A 19,414-nucleotide genomic window follows, 5' to 3' on the forward strand; every position below is an offset into this window, starting at 1 on the left:
TATTTTCTGTTTAATGCGTTTAAGACAGTTAATGTAGCATCCCTTTCTGGCATCCTTTGGCTAGCGTTACAGTAAATAGTTTAAGTGCAAAAATATGTGTAAATATTGCAATACTGACATTGTATCACGAGGATCGATCCTCACTTAAAAATAGTGATACCAAATGTTTTACCTAGAATTTTCTTATTGTGAAAATGAATGTGCAAAATAGACTTGGTGGAAGGGGGGGTGGACTGACAGCTCTTCAAATAGAGATTTTGACAGAGACAGAAACATCATTATATTACTATATACACTATATACACAACACACTATATTAAAGGCACAGCTAAATGTGACATTTACTATAAAGGGTTTATGACGATTAGGCCAGTTGTGATTATTAATTAACCTTCTGATTGCGGTTATTTGATGTAACCGAGGTTATTTCAGACAACCGCTCCTTTAGAAGTCACAATGGGAAGACAGACCAAAAGACAATTCATTCAAAAACAGTGAAGTTTCCATCTTGCTGCTGAGAATAATGAAGCTTAAAAAGAGTAGTCAGAATAGTCATAATAGTTTCATAGACAAATCGTGACAGCCCTAGTGAAGATTGTTTAAGTTCACTTAAATTAAAGGTTGTTATGATATTTTTAAGCCCATTAAAATGTTAAAAATGATAGCTTTCATTTATATTTTAATTTTGAATGTCTATTATTTCATCCCCAGAATTTGAGAAAAAAAATCTATTTAACAGAGAGTAGTAAAATTAAATTTAATAGAGTAATTTAATAGAGATCAGTAGCAATTATTGGTATCGGTGATACTGGCCTTCATTTATTAGTACTTACTAAAACAAACAAATATTTAAAATTACCTTTAAATTTCCTTTATTTTGTTTCTGCATTAATTTGGAGATTCAGATTAAAAAATAAAAATGTATAAAAGATTTTAACGTTGTGATTAATCATGTTTAATTACAGAAAAATGTGTGATTAATTAGTTAGATTGACAGCACTAATAATTTTAAAGGTGCCCTAGAATCAAAAATTGAATTTACGGCATAGTTGAATAACAAGAGTTCAGTACATGGAAATGACATACAGTGAGTTTCAAACTCCATTGTTTCCTCCTTCTTATATAAATCTCATTTGTTTAAAAGACCTCCAAAGAACAGGCGAATCTCAACATAACACTGACTGTTACGCAACAGTTGGGATCATTAATATGTATGACCCCAATATTTGCATATGCCAGCTCATGTTCAAGCCATTAGACAAGGGCATTAACGTCTGGATGAGCACAGCTGAATCATCAGACTAGGTAAGCAAGCGAGGACAACAGCGAAAAATGGCAGATGAAGCGATAATAACTGACACGATCCATGATATCATGATATTTTTAGTTATATTTGTAAATTGTCTTTCTAAATGTTTCGTTAGCATGTTGCTAATGTACTGTTAAATGTGGTTAAATTTACCATTGTTTTTACTGTATTCACGGAGACAAGAGCCGTCGCTATTTTCATTATTAAACACTTGCAGTCTGTATAATTCATAAACACAACTTCATTCTTTATAAATCTCTCCAACAGTGTGTAATGTTAGCTTTAGCCATGGAGCACTATCAAACTCATTCAGAATCAAATGTAAACATCCAAATAAATACTGTACTTACACAATTAGACATGCTGCATGATGAACACATTGTAAAGATCCATTTTGAGGGTTATATTAGCAGTGTGAACTTTGTTTATGCTGTTCAAGGCAAGCGCGAGCTCCGGGGTCAGGGAGCACGAGAATTTAAAGGGGCCGCAGCCTGAATCGGTGCATATTTAATGATGCCCCAAAATAGGCAGTTAAAAAAATTTATAAAAAAAAAATCTATGGGGTATTTTGAGCTGAAACTTCACAGACACATTCAGGGGACACCTTAGACTTATTACATCTTTTAAAAAAGACGTTCTACGGCACATTTAATGTTTCGAAAGTGAACACAATGAGCTCTTCCATTAGACCACTACTGTATGTTTCTGTAAATGATTTTCTACCTGCGTAGTGGTAGTTGGCCAGATGGTGGTTCCTGGAGAAGATGGGATTCTTCAGCAACATCATTTCCAGAGCTTCCTACAGAGTCAAAACAATATTTGTTGTTTTTCCAAGAAACATATATATGAGCAACATCACACGAGTAGCCGTGCAATATGGCTGTATATCAGCACGACTGTGATTCATCTCTTTTTAAGAGAGAATCACATTTTAGTATTGCTTTAGATGACTGAATCAATATTTGGGAACCATCACTACTTATTGCCTGCGGCCTACGGACGAATCACAGCCGTGCTGATATACAGCTATATCGCACAGCTACTCGTGTGATATTGCTCATAAATGTATATATGCTTTTTTTTCAGCAAACAAGCATTAAATTGATCAAATTAGTATCACATTTTCTGCTAAACTATTAAGCAGCACAACTATTTTCAAATAAAAAAATGTTTCTTGAGCACCAAATCAGCATATTAGAATGATTTCTGAAGGATCACGATCACAAATCACAAATAAATGCAGCCTTGGAGGGTATAAGAGACTTGTCAAAAACCTTTTTTACTGACCCCAAACTTTTGAACGGTAGTGTAAGTCACTAAAAGTGTATGAATTTCATTGCATTAGATATATAAAATTACAAACAATTTTGTAAACAGTTTTCTAACTTTTTACAATTACATTTAACAAACTGGTGTCAATGTGATTTTTAGATGTCTGATTTTTATGTTTAACTTAAGTGTCCAAACAACTGTGCATTGAGGATTGTGCTCACCAAGACATTGCCTCTGCACTCGTGTAGGCAGTGCATCGCTAGCTCTGGGTTGGTTCCTCCTCCACACATGACACTGGAGGAGACCAGGTTCATAAGGTCATCAACTGAAAAATAAGGATTGGAATGGTAGCCTGTGAGTGTGTCTGTGTTATATGCATTTGGTGAACATTAGCTATATCAATGCAGTCTAAAGACAAGTTACATTTTGTATCCTGGGAGGCCGTAGAATCAGCCTCTGAATTAGGGAGCCAGACCAATGTAGCTTTATGCTGGTCTTTTAGGGCCAAGGTCTGATCCCATAGTTCTGGAATCTCTGCCTGATACTGAGAGCCGATGTTTATGCGGCTAAACATGCAAGAGAGGGAGAACATATTAGATCAGTGGACAGTGATTGTGATGAATAGCTTTATTTTTTAAATGCTTACGGTTCTAGGCTGACAGGCGTTGCTTCTCCAATCAGTGGGAGTGCAGGAGGAGAGATATCAGAACTGCCTGAAGTGCAGAAAATAAAGTCAGCAAGAGAGAGAGAGAGAAATCACGTCAATATGAACTACACACAGTTTATCTACATTTCTAATTAATAAGCAAGAATAAAGATTAATAAACAAAAAGTTAAAAAAGGTAACACTTTAGATTAAGGCTGTGTTAGTTAGCATGATAGTTAACATGAACTAACAACTAATAACTAATAATACAATAACACTACACTAAAATTTTTTACAATAAAGTTGAACACTGTTAGTTCATGATACCTAATGCATTAACTAATAAACAATACAATTACAGCTTGTATTCATCTAGATTGTTTTATTTTTACATATACTAATGTATTTGTAACATTTTGAGTTATAAAGTTAAAAATTAACATTAGTTAATGAATTATTAACTAACAATGAACAATAATGTATTTATACTGTAAATTAATAGTAATAAAGATTAATAAATAAGAATGTACAGTTTATTGATAGTTCATTGTACCTAACTAATGATAACTTTTAATTAATCTATTAATAGGTGTGAAAAAAAAAACAAATACTGAAGATAAAAAGGAGGCACTTTACAATAAGGTTACATAAGGTTTACATAATAATAAAAGTATTTTTCATCATTGGTCCATTTATTATTATTATCTCTAAATATACTAACATATTTTTACCATTAAAAGTTGTATGTTAACATCAGTTATTAACAACCACCAATGAACAATATACTGTGTTTATACTATAAATGAAAAATGCTGTAAGAAACTATTGTTCATTGGTAGTTTAATATGTATAACTAATGCATAAGTAAATGTTAATGCTTAGAACCTTATTGTAAATTGTTACTTTAAAAAAAAAAAGAAAAAAGAAGAAGCAAAATGCAAGGTGGAACGCACTTGTGCGCAGCAAGCTTCGTGTGCCGCTCCGTGGTGTGGATGGGGGTGGTAGGACCTGGCTGCCTGCTGCCATAGAAGAGAGGAACAGAACAGAGTACAGCCCAGAGCCTTCACGCACAGGTGAAAGAATGGGCGGCGGGGTGTACGGTGGGATAATGCTGGCATGGTCTGGCAGGCGCACTGGGGAGCGCAGATTGCTCTGGTAAGAGGAGATGCTGGAGTAGACAGAAGGGGTGATAAAAGTGCATGGCTGAGGTATGACCAAAGGCTCAGGTCGTGGGCGCCGCCTGGATTTGTCCTCTTGCGCTTTACCCTATTTAAAACATAAATGGCAGAAACAGGTATTTTAAAGAGATAGTTCACCCAAAAATTAAATTCTGTCATCATTTACTCACCTTGAAGTTGTTCCAAACCTGTAGGTTTCTGTCTTACTTCTGCTGAACACAGAAGGAGATATTTTAAAAATTCCATAGTATTTTTTTCCATACTATGAAAGTCAATGACTACAGTCAGCCGTTTGATTCTTCAAAATATCTTCTTCTGTGTTCATACAGGTTTGGAACAACTTGAGGGTGTTTAGTTTAGCTTGTTTAGTTAGGGACCAGGGATGGCCATATCGATACTGATGCGAGTATTGCAAGTATCAATACTCAAATAAAAAAATATCGATACTCAGGTGTGTTTTTTTACCAGTGATTTTGTACCAGTGAACAAGAAATTTAATGCGTACAATAAGCATTGAATTGGACGAATAACCTATGTTGGCGAATAATTGTGTAGGATAGAACCATTTTCCTGCTCATCTGAACTCACGCAGATCCAATCAATCATAGAGAGCGTTCACTCACTTCTGACCTTGCGTGCAAACAGGGCTACGTTTCCCAAAATTCTCATAAGAAACCATTGATGCTTTTGGAAATGGCAGCCCAGAACAATGCTTCGGAAGAAAGAAAAAAATAATATGTTGGAGTTCTTTCACAAACAAATTTAAATTGTATCTCACATAGTTTGTGCAATTACATTAATTTAAATTAAACGTTAAAGGTTCATATTGATCATGTTCTATTCTGTAATGTTAATTTAAATCATACACTGTCAGAATAAAAAGGTTGCAACAGCCTGTCACTGGCAGCCTCTTATGAAAATGAACCATGGTTTCTACGGCTACGGTGACCGTAGTCCAACAATAGTATTTGTAGATTTCCATGGTTACCACTACAGTAAAAATCATATGTAAACAAAAATATAACCTAATAAGTTGCAATTAAGACGTACTGAATGTTAAAATGCCTTTCAAATATAAACTTATGTGGATATCATTACCCATTTTACTCTTAGTAATAATTTAAAAATGTAATAATTTAAAAGTTCAGTTTAGAGGTGTTGTAACGGTTACTAGCCTTTGAAAGTATTGGTATCGTATCAAAAACAAAAAAAGCGGTATCGCCCACCCATTAGGGACACTTAATATTTAGCAATATTATTGATTTGACTGCATTGACACTATTGAACAAGAACTGAACTGAGCTGGTTGATGACATCTCTGTTTTCTGTAAAGCTGCTTTATAGCTGAACTGAACTCTTTTCATAATAAAGATGAACTTTACACAGTTACTGAATCAAAACTGAACGGACTTATGCTGAATAATGACACTTTCCTTTTTTAGTGATTCTTTCCAGAAGAATTGAATTCAGAATTTGCATCACTGATCACTTTTTTCCTGTTCATCACTGCTACTTTGAAACAATCTTTGTTGTATAAAGCACTATATAAATAAAGCCGACTTGACTTGACATTAACCTGTACCTGGATGAAGCTCTCGGATGCGGAGTTCTTTAATGAGTGCCGGCGTGCTACAATAACAGAGGGTTTGCGATCAGGCTGGTTCTGTTGATGTGAAATCTCTGAGGGATGCCGAACATTATCCGTCTGTGCCCAGCTGCCCGGCACTTCCACTTGGGTTTGACCTCTACGAACTGGCACCGAGACTGGGATGACTAGGGGGGCCATACCAGCTGGTCTACCAGGAGTAACGTCCTCACACTATTAAGAGAAGATTAAAAAGACAAAAGAAGATGTAAATACAGATAGAGAGGCACAAATAAACTTAATTATGTTTAAGCAACCTGCAGCGTTTAAGTGAGTCACAGAACTAGATGGTTTACGCAATCCTAAAAACATAGTTACAGTCCATGTTTTTAATACTTTTTTAAAATATCCTTCTCAAATAAATAAAGGAAATGTCTATTTCCTGTTACATGGAAGTATTTGAAGACAGTCTATGATATTTAAAATAATATATTCATACCATAAACTTCTTGTTTTGTGAAGTTTGGATCGGATAAATGTTAGCAAATAGGGCTTGGTGAATCGGCCACTCCCAAGTTCAGCTGAAAGGATTTTGAGAGAGTGTGGAATGTGAAGGTGTGCAGACATGCAGCTGCTCACCAAACTGCTTCACAATGCTCTCTAACTCCATAAACTTTACTGCATCATACTGTATATGACTGGGGAAGCTCGATAGCAAACACTACTATGAGCTGAGTTTGTACTGTAATGTTTACTTTATAGTTTGATTAGGTTTCACCCAGCTTCAGCTTCTTACTAGAGTCAGCAGTGGAAATTTTAAGGTTTTGAATAAGCCAATTCATAAGCTATTTTAAACAACAAAAACTTAGGAGATCAACATCGAAGCAGCAAAATATCCAAGAACAATTTTAAATATTTAAGGCATGCTATACTGTTTCAAAGTTTGCAGTCAAGATATTTTTTACAGAAAAACAAAAACAAAAAAGAATTACTAATTCAGCAGTGACAAATTAAATCAATCAAAAGTGACAGAAAAGTCTGTCTGATTCTTGAGCACCAAATCAGCATATTAGAATGTTTTCTGAAGGATCATGTGACACTGAAGACTGGAGAAACAGCTGCTGGAATAAATTACGTTTTAAATTATATTATCATAGAAAATAATTATTTTAAACTATAATCAATTTTCACAAATAAATGCAGCCTGTTGAGCTTAAGAAAATCTTACCTACACCAAACTTTTGTTTGTCTTGAACAGCCATTAAATTTCCTAAGAAAGTTTAAACACTGTAGCGTTATTAAAAATTACTTTGTTTAGTTGAGCATCCTGCAAAAGTACCACAAACAATGGAATGGATTTGGGGGTCGGGCCTATCTTTTTGTTTGACCAATGGCAGGAAGGGAGTGTGCTCAAGAAACGTTTTTTGAAAACAATCAATATATTTGCAATTCAGTTTGGTGACGCTAGTGGCACATACAAAATATATTTAAGAACATTTCCAGCCCAGTATGTTCAAATATGTTCCATTTAATATTAGAACACATTTCTATTATTCCACTGTTGTAAATTTAGGCTTCAAATGGCTCACCTTTGCTGGCAGAAATTCCATCTCTGAAGCCTTTTGAGCAAGAGTCTCGAGGTTGATCTCCTTTGAGGCCCTCCGTCGTCTCTGAGTGCTTTGGATAACCCCCACTGTGGGTCCTTGAACTCCACCAACTCCTCCATTCTGGGCAGAAACCTTGTCCTTGGAGGGCTGGTCGCCTTGAGGAGAGGTGCCATCTTTAGACAGTCGCCGAGAGCGGCGAGGGAGGACCTGACGTTTGGTTTGGGTTTCTTGGAGGTCTGGAGTGGCCTCTGCAGGGCCAGATTCCTGGTAATCTGATACCTGAGGAACAAGATGTTGTGGTTGAGGGACAGTGAGCTGGGTCTGACTCGATTCTGTTTTCACCTGAGTGTTGGTAAGATCCTGTGACTCAAGCTCTTGTTTGGCTCGCTGCTTTTCTATAGACTCTATGTGTTGAAAACCTTGTCCATGCTGCTGCAATTGCTGCTGCATCTGTTGCAGCTGTTCCTGCATTTTCTTCTGCTGGTGGTATTGCTGTTGCATTTGATGCAGCCGTTGCTGCTGCTGCATTTGATGCTGTTGCTGCTGCTGCAACTGACGCATTTGCTGCAGCTGTTGCATCTGGTGTTGGTGATGCAGCTGCTGCTGTTGCAACTGCAAAAGCTGCTGTTGCGATTTTGGCTTCTCGTTGTAGTTCATATTTAAAGATGCATTGTTGCCTTGGAAGACTTGTTGAAAACCAGTTGCCTGCGGTTGCTTGGTAGGTCCAAACGCCAACTGGAAGGGTTGCAGAGTGGAATCAGGCATATCGTGATGCATGCCCTGAGGCTGATATTGGAGGTCTGCAGGTCTATGACCTTGTTGGAGACCTTGGAATTGAGCATGATGCATGGCTGCCATCGTATGATGGTCCCATTCCACCCCAGGAACGTGAGAGGCATCCGTGTAGGACTGCGAGGAACCGGGTGAAAGCTTCTCCAACTTCATAGCCTCCATCTCATGACTTTTGTGAAAGGCCCTTGGGTCATCCATAGCACTAAGAGAGGGGCCAAAGTTCTGTGACCACTTATTCATGTTCGGGAGGCCCTGAAACCAATTCGAGGTCTGCACTGGGTCCTGATGCACCCACTTCACTGGTCCCGACTGCTGAAAATTCCCTCGGACCGGATATCCTTTCTCAGATTTGAAAACGCCCTGGACTTCAGGGCTAGAATCCACCAAAACCTCTGGACTGCTGTGAGTTTGCTCCAATGGAGGAGCTCCCACGTTGTAGAAGAGATCCCCTGAATGCTGCATTGTTTCACCAATGGTTTCAACATTCTGCTTACTAATACTGTTTATGGTTCCTCTCTGGTGTGGAGAAAGACTCATGGCAGTTGTGTAAAACTAGAAAACAAGCAAAAACCTAGGGCATTCAGCACTTCAGGTTTAAATAAGCCTGATTAGGTTTAAACAAGGCTAAGTGTAAATAATAATAATTTCTTTTACAGAGTACATGCAGGATTATGTGGGGTCTAGAAGCCTCACCTCCCCACTTGCTTCTAAACTGCAGTATAAAGGTGGTGTAAATATTTAAAAACTCAGTCATTCCTCAGTCACGGGAAATGTTCTAAAAAGGAGAGAAAGACAAAAAGTTAGGTTTTGAAATCAGTCACAATAGGAGTTTAATGCGGTCTGCATTATACACAACATAAAAAGACAAAACAAAAAAATGCATAATGGAATTATAAGGTTCTATCTGCATTCTGAGCAGTTGTGAGATATTGAGCTTCAAATATTTTGCATTCCATTGGACTTTGTAGATATAACTTTATTGTTTTCTAAAAAAAAAAAAAAAAGTCCCCAGATGTACTCAACATTACCAAAAACATCACATAATGTAAATAATTTGTCACAGAATAAGAATATGTGAATAACTCAATTTTGACAAAATTGTCAGATAGAATCTTATTATTCCAAGGGGACGATATGTCAAATTGGTCATTGACATGACACTCATTTCATTTTGTCTGGATCCATTAAATTATTTAAAAAAATACATTAAACATGATATACAGTACCCACAAACAATAATTTGCACACACTTCTTCTGTGATCTAAGTTTTGTGAGCGAACGCAACACTTTTTTTTGTGTGTGAAACACAAAATTTCCCAGGGAAAAGCAAAACTTTTGCAAACATATGCAAAAGCATTGAAATTTTTCCTGCTATCTCATATTTTTTCCATTACCTGCCCCCTCAGGGGACTCTCTAATAATCATGTTTTTACTTTTTGAATTAAAATTCATTTTGATAATTTTTAAAGGGGAAAAAAATATACAAATGTGAGGTTGAAATGAATCCTGCTATCATAATGAAAAACAAAACTAAAAGCATGAGTAGATTTGCATAATCTTATGCTTTTAGGTTGTTTTTTTTTAAATAACAAAACATTCATTTTAAAATGTGTGCAACCAACATGCAAACCCTTATTGAACACCACAATATATTTTTAAAATCATTAAATTAAACATGTTTTCTTAAAAAAAAAATGATACAAAAAGACTACATATCTAAGACACATTTTAAACATTTTTTGTTTTCTTTATCATGTAAACTCTGACCCAAATGCAAGCGTGGGTCCCCAAATAAACAAATCAAATATCTACAGAAACAATAAACAGAATGAGTTGTCAAGTAAACTTCAGATCACCAATTACCTAACAGGGCATAACGTCAAAACTTACTCGAGTGACAGGACATCAAATTTGAAAATTTCCCTTATGCCTAGCATTAATCAATGGCTTACTGACAAGATCTGTGCGTAGAGAAGGAACATAGTGGTCTAAAACCAGGAAACCTGACAAACACGAATGCAGAAGGCAACAGCAGACGGGCACGGGAGGGGCGTAAAAAGTGCAATGCAAGACAACAAGAATTACAGGAAGTGAAGAGGGAAAGGGAGAGAGAGAGATAGGGAGAGAATACAGGAGAGAGAGAACAAGCAGAACTACTTTTCAACCCAATGATGACCCCTCCCAACCCAGAAACTACGATGAAAACATTTGTTGTAACAAAATACTTGTATAAGTAACGCTGCACAGCAAAGCAAACCACCCTACATACTTCCCTGTAACACTACAAAGTACCAGTATTAGTGCACTTTGCTCCTTTGCGTTTCTTGAACGAAATGTCGTGTATGAATTGAATAGAACTGTAGCGTACTTACGCTGTTGCAATATGGTTTTGACGTACTCCTTCCTTACTTCTCAAGTTCGGGTGACAGCACCTTACAAAACAGTTCCAGCCCTGGGCAAAGTCAACAGCGTGCATGACCATAAACACACTACGAACAATGCAGTCTACGTAAACGCCTAGACGTAAGTGCGCACATTTGATACCTTAAAATACCATGTCATAATGCATCGAGAGGCCTTTGTAACATGTAGGCTGACAAATATAACAACTTTTTGTATCCGAACACCTCGGTTGTAGTCTCCAAACCTGCTTTCCTGTTTACATTCTGCCGTTTACGCACAGTTTTACCGATCTGTTTGCAGGATGCGTAGAGTTCGAGGATCCTCTTGAAATAACCAATCCATCAAAGTTATTTATCAACAAAACAGTTCGCACCCACGCAGCCAATCAGCGTGTTTCAGGTTGAAGGCGAGGCGATACAAGGCGCAAAAGCGAACGCTGTGATTGGACGAAAGGAACTTCTCGCGCACTGCTGGAATGGAATGTGCAATATTTAATTAGTGAGACCAACTGAAAAAGACGACATTTATATTTTCATGTTACTTTCGCTTTTACTGAGTTCGAGATATACTGCACAGGATGTGTTGGAAGTTTCACTGACTTCGGGATATAAAAATCCAGCGCTCTATTTTGGACAACATGTAATTGTAACTTGATGTCAGGCTCCTTACCACAAAAATGTAAGCGTGTCACAAGCCTTTAATTTTTCTGTAATTTAATTACAGTTACTTCTGATGTAATTATAGTCTGTAGAACAATTCTAGTGGATTTACATCAAAATTTAGTGTTAATGTTTTTAATGTAACCTTCTCACTTTAAATACTTTAATCAGTTCAAGAATAATTCATGCAGTTCTTTATTGTTTATTTGAAAGAATCAAAAGTGCAGTTTTGTGTCTGTCCTTGTATTGTTCAGCTGGTCGAGGCTGATATGGGATGATTTAGAAAGTAATTAATAAGTAATCCAATTTTTTTTTTTTTTTTTTTCTTTTTTTTAGAAACAGTAATTAGTATACTTTTTTTTACCAAAGTCCCTTTAAGACAAGTCATTTCACTCGGCGGCCATCTTTGAAACGCCTCTCGGGCATTCTGGGCATCATGCCCTTTGAATGGGGAAACATCAAATTCTCCAAAACTGTTCGCCAACCTTACGATTAAATTTCATATTTGAAATCACCAATGAAATCTAACAACAACCGGCTCATAAATTTAGTTTCTAAACGCTCGAATCAAGACAAAAAACTGTATTTTTAAGGCTGGATCAAGCTAATGCGCATGCGCAGACCTAAATGCGCATCTCTTCGGAGGCGCGCGTCTTGATAGAAACCGGCAATAGAGTGCCCCAGGGATGAAGCGTTTTTGTAGGCCAACCCGGAAGTTAGCGGCGCACGGGTTCCCTCGACTGAAAGCCTATGCATTTTTCCCATAGACTTTTGGAAAATCGCAGAAAATAAGCTCTGTGTTTAACAAAGGGTTATGACACTTTCACGTTTTTTCTATCAAGATAATCTTTACAAGTTAACACAACATTTATAGATTTTGAAGCCTAAATAAAGTCGTCAGATATAAAAGGCTAACAGTAGGCTATAAACGGACTACAACACACCATGGTCACGGATCAACGTCACCACCACCAAGCTTCCTCAAACTGTATTTAAAAAACAACTCTATTTAAAAACATGCTCGCTGATTATGATCTGTGCTGTTATGAATACTTATCCACTTTTTCATGAGAAATGCTGTCCAAATGTCCCGTTTTTAATGATGACGTCTAAAGTCCCCGCCAAAGGAAGTAGTCCCTTTTAGCAATTTGTTAGCAACCGCCGATTTTAAGACGCAGTAAAAGTTTAAAAACTCACAAGTTGGTTATAACTGGTGTGTTTTATGTCATAGATCAAAACGTGAAAGTATTTAGAGGCTTTGTTAACCACAGACCTTATTTCAGGCGATTTAGCAAAAACCCATTCAAAAAACCCATAGTCTTGACGCCGTTGGAACCAGAACTCCTAAAATGCTAACTCGCTTCCGGGTTTTGCCTACAAAAACGCGTCATCCCTGGGGCACTCTATATTCTAACGGCCGCTGAAGTGACGCGATGACTTTACCAGTCGGCGATTGGCTCTTATTTAGAAGGCGGGACTTATTCCGCCATATTGCACGTTACACTTTCTCCCATTCAAAACTATACGAGTGACACGTCTTGTGTTATTCTATAGTCTTTGTTTTTACCCAACACTGGTTCTAAATACTAAATATTAGTTCTATTTTTTTTATTTTAATTCTAGTTCTATTTTTTTTTCTAACTAGTAAAGTATAATTAAATACTAGTCATTGGAATAAGTAACTAATAAATACGAACCAGTATAATGAACAACTAAAACATTTTGAGCAAAAAAGTACTGGTAGAAGCATAAGTACTAGTTGCATAAAAATAACATATTGCCATATTTATGTTGGATAAAACTAGTGTTTAATTAATTAACGAATCAGTATTTTTTGAAGAAAAAAATTAAATGAACGAATCATTTTGGTTCACGTCTATGCATTAACTTTTCTCCTGTGAAGTATGTGAATGCGGACTGTGATTAACTATATTTATATCACTTGTTGTGGGAAAAAAGAAAGGGGGGAAGTTGATTAGGCGAATTTTACGAATCGGAGTGGAAGATTCAACGACTCTTATGAGATGCAAATGACTCTGTCGCCACCTACTGGCGTACGTAAAGTGTCAGTGAACGAATCTGAACTAATATTTTTGGTCAACCGTTTTCAGTCACTGATGTGATTCAAAATCTCTACAAAGCAACACAAACATTTGAGAAACAAAGAAACTTTTTATAATATAATATTGTCTCAAAGTTTTCTAGCTCAAAGTACTAATCCAATACTGTTGAGTAAAATATTTATTATTATTTATTATTATTATTATTATTAATTATTAGTATTAACACACATTGTAGTTTCATTATTAGTATTGACAAATGACAGCGTTGCTCTTTTAAATGTCACATTAAGCAGATCACGGAAATAAGGCGTCAGCTGGTGTGTCACATGATCGCCATCATGTGATTTGCATACAGGGGAACGACCTGTTCAGATAGCTGTAGTCATCATCATCAGCAAGAGAGACAAATCTCAAGACAACTGGAGTGTCTGATGTTCGCGGTCAGTCAGTCAGTCCAACACTCACCATGGCTTGGACTAAATACCAGCTCTTTCTCGCCGGTCTGATGCTCACCACAGGCTCTATCAACACACTATCCGCAAAGTAAGTAGCACGCACGCGCTAGATGGGAATTGTTTACATGTTATTTCAGCTTACTTTTATTAGTTGCCCCAAATTTTACCTCTATTAATAGAGCGTACAGGGACGTATTCTCGCCGCTTTCACAAAACTGTTCATCGTGTCCTCATTGTTTGTGAATACATGTAGCCTAATTTTTGATTGTATTAATTTAATTTTAAAAGAATGTAAACAAATTAGATTAAAGAAAGATGAGCCCTTTTGATTGATATAAAAAATAAATAAATAACATTGTATGCAGTTAATATACACCGATAAAGTTGAAAATCGCACTTTTTAGGACAAGATGATTAGATGACTCTTGTGCAGTTGTAACGATCCGATGTGTCGTGACATGTTGATGCTGCAAAATCAGCAATTCTGCCACCAAAACTCTTGTGACTATTAGTCAATAGTGCAGTCGCAGCATTAAATATCTTGCAATTGGACTTAAGCTGCTCCTCTCGTCAAGAACGAAGCTGTCTGCCACAAATACTTTGAAGTAATTTGATACAGCTTTGTGTCTAAAACAAGCTTGATGTTTCTAGGAAGACGATATTTGAGACCACAGTTTCACTTCATTTCTGCTGAAGAACTGACAACGATGGTGTGATACATACATCTGGTTTTTACAGTTTATAAAATAGCTTTGCTAAATGAATTAAATCCAATTTTAACTCTAAAGAGGGAGAATTATAGTCTTTTCTTTGTCGTGAGGTCATGAATTGTCATTTCATGGTTGTAAAAGTGACATTAGTGTACCATGTGCATAGTTACTTATTAAACTTACAGTGACTGGCAGGTGAAAGATAGATATTATATTTTGTAATTTGTAATTTACATTATAGTTGTGTAATAAAAAATGGAATTCGAATGAAGTGAAAGAGGCTTCTAGCATTCACATTTTTTAAAGGCCGGGTTAATACATCTTTTTAAAGTTGCTTATATTATGAGTATATTAATATTGTGTGAAACTTTTGTTGTTTGTCTTTATTTTACCTTGTGAACCTTTATATAGTTGCTTTTGAATATTTTATATTGATATTGTGTGAAGTTGTACTGCCAATATTTGTTTTTTGTTTTTTTTTTGCATTTCATGTATGAAAAGTGCTATACAAATAAATGTTTATTATTATTATTATTATTATTAAAAATAACATGTTGCATATCCACCGTTGTTTGGACAAACGGATCCAAAATCATAGCCATAATGTTTGCTATGAGTGCCTTATTTATAGTTATACTGCATATTTAGTTGGAAGGAATTTTAATATCGAAAAATTACACTCATCACCTTTAATGTGATAAATGTGTTCATCTTTTAGATGGGCTGATATGTTCTCTGCACCTGGATGTTATGGTACCAAAGATCATAACTTCTCCCACCCTTTTGTACAGGTAATGACATTCAGTTATTCTTACCAAGATAACAACACACTATTCACATCAAAATTCCCCTCAGAGCACATGTTTTTTTCAGTAGCTCTCAGCAGAGAACTGAAGTGTTATCTTATGCTTTGGCAAAGTGAGAACTGGTTTCGATTCTTCCTTCATCGCACCTCTCCTCCTCTCGTCCTTCCAGGCTGTGGGAATGTTTTTGGGAGAGCTGTCCTGCCTGGTGGTGTTCCACATTCTCCTTTGTCATGATCGGCGCAGACCCGAGCCCTCCATGGAACCAGGCCAGAGTTTTAACCCCTTACTTTTCCTCCCCCCTGCTCTTTGTGACATGTTGGGAACGTCCATCATGTATGTTGGTGAGTGTCCATCATCTTTCACTTCAATTTGAGTTAGACAGTCTGATCTACTTTAAAACTATATATAATTAGATTTAGATTTATATTATATAAAAACATCCATTCTGTTTTAAAAGATTTCCTTCTTTTTTCTTCATATCTCTAGCACTGAACATGACCAGCGCCTCCAGTTTCCAGATGCTGCGAGGAGCTGTGATCATCTTCACCGGACTGCTGTCTGTCGCGTTCTTAGGACGCCGTCTGCAGCCCAGCCAGTGGATTGGGATCCTAGTCACCATCCTTGGTCTGGTGGTGGTTGGATTGGCTGACTTTGTAAACGGCCATGGGGATGACTCCCATAAGCTCAGTGAGGTTATCACAGGTAACTCTGCTGCTGCCAAATGTTTTTAATCATACAGAATGATGTATTTTGTCTACAAATCAGAAAATCCTTTCATGAGCTGTTTATCTGTAGCTGATTGTATTGTATTACTGATGATCCATTGATCTTTTCTTTAAAGGGGACCTTTTGATCATCATGGCACAGATTATTGTTTCAGTCCAGATGGTCTTGGAGGAGAAGTTTGTTTACAAGCACAACGTGCATCCACTGAAGGCTGTTGGGACTGAAGGTAAAGATTTAGTCATTTTTATCAGTTGCCACATGACTAGTTTGATCCAAGTATATTGATGCTACTAAAAGGGTTAGTTCACCCAAAAATGAAAATGTCATTTATTACTCACCCTCATGCTGTTCCACACCTGTAAGACCTTCGTTCATCTTTGGAACACAAATTAAGATATTTTTGTTGAAATCCTATGGCTCAGTGAGGCCTCCATAGCCAGCAATGACATTTCCTCTCTCAAGATCCATTAATGTACTAAAAACATATTTAAATCAGTTCATGTGAGTACAGTGGTTCAATATTAATATTATAAAGCGACAAGAATATTTTTGGTACGCCACAATAACTACATATAGTGATGGCCGATTTCAAAACACTGCTTTATTAAGCTACAGAGCATTATGAATTATGATTCATGATATGTTTTCAGGATTTTTTGATGAGTAGAAGGTTCAGAAGAACAGCATTTTTAAACAGAACTTTTTGTAACAATGTAAAAGTCTTTACTTTTTTTGACCAATATAACTGTTAAGAAGATTACATCAGTAATAATGGGTAGTATAGATAAAATAAATCTGTTCCTAATGAACATCTACTGACAAACAGATGCAATTTTAAAATTTATTTTAAAAAAGTTCAACAAGATTAATCTCTTTCCCAGCAGTGTTGGGGGTAATGCATTACAAGTAACTTGAGTTATGTAATCAGATTACTTTTTCAATTAACTAGTAAAGTAACACATTACTTTTAAAATGTACAAAATATCTGAGTTACTTTTTCAATAAAGTAATGCAAGTTACTTTGTTTTCCCATTTATTGACTGACAGCTCTCTTTTCCCAATGTTGAGAAAAATCGAAAGTGCAGAGGTGTTTGTGTGTAAACATGATTGTTATTGTAGTTCTGTGAATATGCATTTCCTTCAGCCTGAGGCTTATTATTTCAATTTTGGTGTGAAAGGACCTTTACATTTGGCCCAAAATAGAACTTTTTCATAAAAAAAAAAAAAAGCCCAGGCCAGGTGAAAAAATGTAATGCAAAAGTAACATAACACATTACTTTTCTTAAAAAGTAACGCAATTAGTTACTTTTTAAGGGAGTAACTCAGTATTGTAATGCATTACTTTTCAAAGTAACTTTCCCCAACACTGCTTCCCAGTGCCTTAGTTGTCTTCCCTCTCTCTGTTTCTCAGGGTTTTTTGGATTTGTCATCCTCTCTCTACTCCTCATCCCGATGTTCTACATCCCTGTGGGCAGTTTTGCAGATAACCCACGGCAGGTCCTTGAAGACGCCCTGGACGCCTTCTGTCAAATTGGCCATAAACCTCTCATTATGCTGGCACTGCTGGGCAACACCGTGAGCATCGCCTTCTTTAACTTCGCTGGCATCAGCGTCACCAAGGAGATAAGTGCCACCACTCGCATGGTGCTGGACAGTCTGCGCACTTTAGTCATCTGGGTGGTGAGTTTGGCGCTGGGTTGGGAGAAATTCCAGGGCCTACAGATTCTGGGCTTCATCATCCTACTCGTGGGTACGGCGCTGTACAATGGACTCCACAAGCCCTTGATGGACAAACTTCCCTGCTTCCCTAGAGAGCAGACAGCAGAGGAAGGAGATGCTCCAGAGAGAGAGAGACTGCTTGGTGGAGGAAAAGCCACCCAGGAGAGCTAATGTTGGATGTTTAACAAAAATTTCATTTTCTTAGTTTTAACGGTTGTTTCCATTTTAAGAGAGAATCACGTTTTAGTATTGTTTTAGATGACTGAATCAATACGTGGGAACCATCACTACTTATTGCTTAAATCCACTTTTTGTGGGCATGTCTCAACTGTAAAGAAGGGACAGTGATGCTTAGATGCTTGGGTTTTGTATGCAAATTAACACTTTGTGAAAGGGATGGAAACATATGATTTTTACATGATTTTAATGCCAAAAAAAACTTAGAAAAATATTTTAAAGTTTTTAATTCTGTTTTATAGGTTTCAAAACAATTTTTTTACATGATGTGCTGTTGCAAGCACATTATTTCTCTTAATCAATTTATTTTGAGGAATATTTTAAATGATCTGTGAAACGGGTATTATGTACTGACAAGAAAACCTTCTGTTAGTCTATGTATATTTGGTTTGTAAAAAATATAAAAAGTAGTTCTCAGCAAGTGAGGTGCAAGGAAAATTTCAAAAACAGTGTAGTTTTACTAAATGTATTAAGCATTGATATCTTCTGTGTTCCATTTGATTAATCTGTCCTCTGCATAAATGTTTAAATTCCTCCCACATTCTTGTAAGAAACATTTTTTTTTTTTTTTTTTTTGCATTGTGGATACATTTGTTTGTGGTAAATGAAATGAACTTGAAGAGGACAGAACTGTTTCACTCCGTGACTTGTTAATTAGATCAGTTATATCTAATGCTGGTGTCACATATGTGTATGTAACAATCTATTGCCAAACCTATTTTAATTTTGATTATTGGTTCAAACTAAATGTTTGAACTGTGTAATGCTACAATGAAGATGCTGTATGTGACCAAGATGATTATAATTGTGTAACTTTTAATGTAAATCTTTCATTTACATTTATGTACACTATTGCACAACAGATTTTTAGTGTGTGAGCATAATATCCCAATGCAAATTTTAAAACAATGACCATCAATACAAATAATAATTACAGAAACTGTAACTCTTTACATTAAGGTTCCATTTCAAATAATGCATTAACTAACTATGAGCAATACATTTGTTACAAAATGTATTAACTGTTCATTGTTAGTTTGTGTCTGTCAGTTCAGATCCGTTAAATATTATCAACACATAGAAATTATTTAAATCATAATGTATTAGTAAATGTTGAAATTAATATCTAAAAATTAATAAATGTGTAAATGTTTTTAACTTAGTTCATGTTAACTCATGTTATATATATATATATATATATATATATATATATATATATATATATATATATATATATATATATATA

At 36.1% G+C, this 19,414-nt stretch overlaps 2 protein-coding genes across 15 annotated transcripts in view; one reads left to right on the forward strand and one right to left on the reverse strand.

The window, feature by feature from the left end:
• The window catches only part of mideasa (mitotic deacetylase associated SANT domain protein a), a 16,649-nt gene extending 5,518 nt beyond the window's left edge, over positions 1-11,131 (reverse strand). For 2 of the 8 annotated variants that reach the window (XM_067383813.1, XM_067383819.1), the window contains exons 1-9: positions 10,763-10,902; positions 9,044-9,164; positions 7,580-8,941; positions 5,988-6,224; positions 4,181-4,493; positions 3,228-3,294; positions 3,005-3,147; positions 2,803-2,906; positions 2,033-2,108 (exon numbers count right to left, since the gene is read on the reverse strand). In XM_067383813.1, the coding sequence (XP_067239914.1) occupies positions 2,033-2,108; positions 2,803-2,906; positions 3,005-3,147; positions 3,228-3,294; positions 4,181-4,493; positions 5,988-6,224; positions 7,580-8,941; positions 9,044-9,052 (2,311 nt within the window). In that variant the 5' untranslated portion in view covers positions 9,053-9,164; positions 10,763-10,902. Of the gene's footprint in view, positions 1-2,032; positions 2,109-2,802; positions 2,907-3,004; positions 3,148-3,227; positions 3,295-4,180; positions 4,494-5,987; positions 6,225-7,579; positions 8,976-9,043; positions 9,165-10,280; positions 10,733-10,762; positions 10,903-10,934 lie in introns of those variants that run through there. The other 6 variants (XM_067383814.1, XM_067383820.1, XM_067383817.1 and 3 more) reach the window with 6 other exon arrangements.
• Positions 10,797-19,241, forward strand: slc35f6 (solute carrier family 35 member F6). Of its 7 annotated transcripts, none has more exons than XM_067383828.1 (7): positions 10,797-10,913; positions 13,871-14,058; positions 15,399-15,471; positions 15,656-15,827; positions 15,973-16,188; positions 16,328-16,438; positions 17,624-19,241. In XM_067383828.1, the coding sequence occupies exons 2-7, from the start codon at positions 13,982-13,984 to the stop codon at positions 18,100-18,102; spliced, it is 1,128 nt and encodes a 375-aa protein (XP_067239929.1). In that variant the 5' UTR covers positions 10,797-10,913; positions 13,871-13,981; the 3' UTR covers positions 18,103-19,241. The 7 variants fall into 7 exon arrangements, with proteins under 7 accessions (XP_067239929.1, XP_067239927.1, XP_067239928.1 ...); XM_067383826.1 differs by having other exon boundaries at positions 10,819-10,913; positions 13,809-14,058; XM_067383827.1 differs by having other exon boundaries at positions 10,821-10,913; positions 13,806-14,058.
• The last annotated feature ends 173 nt before the right edge of the window (positions 19,242-19,414 follow it).

Source organism: Chanodichthys erythropterus, chromosome 4 (genome assembly GCF_024489055.1).
Source record: "Chanodichthys erythropterus isolate Z2021 chromosome 4, ASM2448905v1, whole genome shotgun sequence".
NCBI lineage: Eukaryota > Metazoa > Chordata > Actinopteri > Cypriniformes > Xenocyprididae > Chanodichthys > Chanodichthys erythropterus.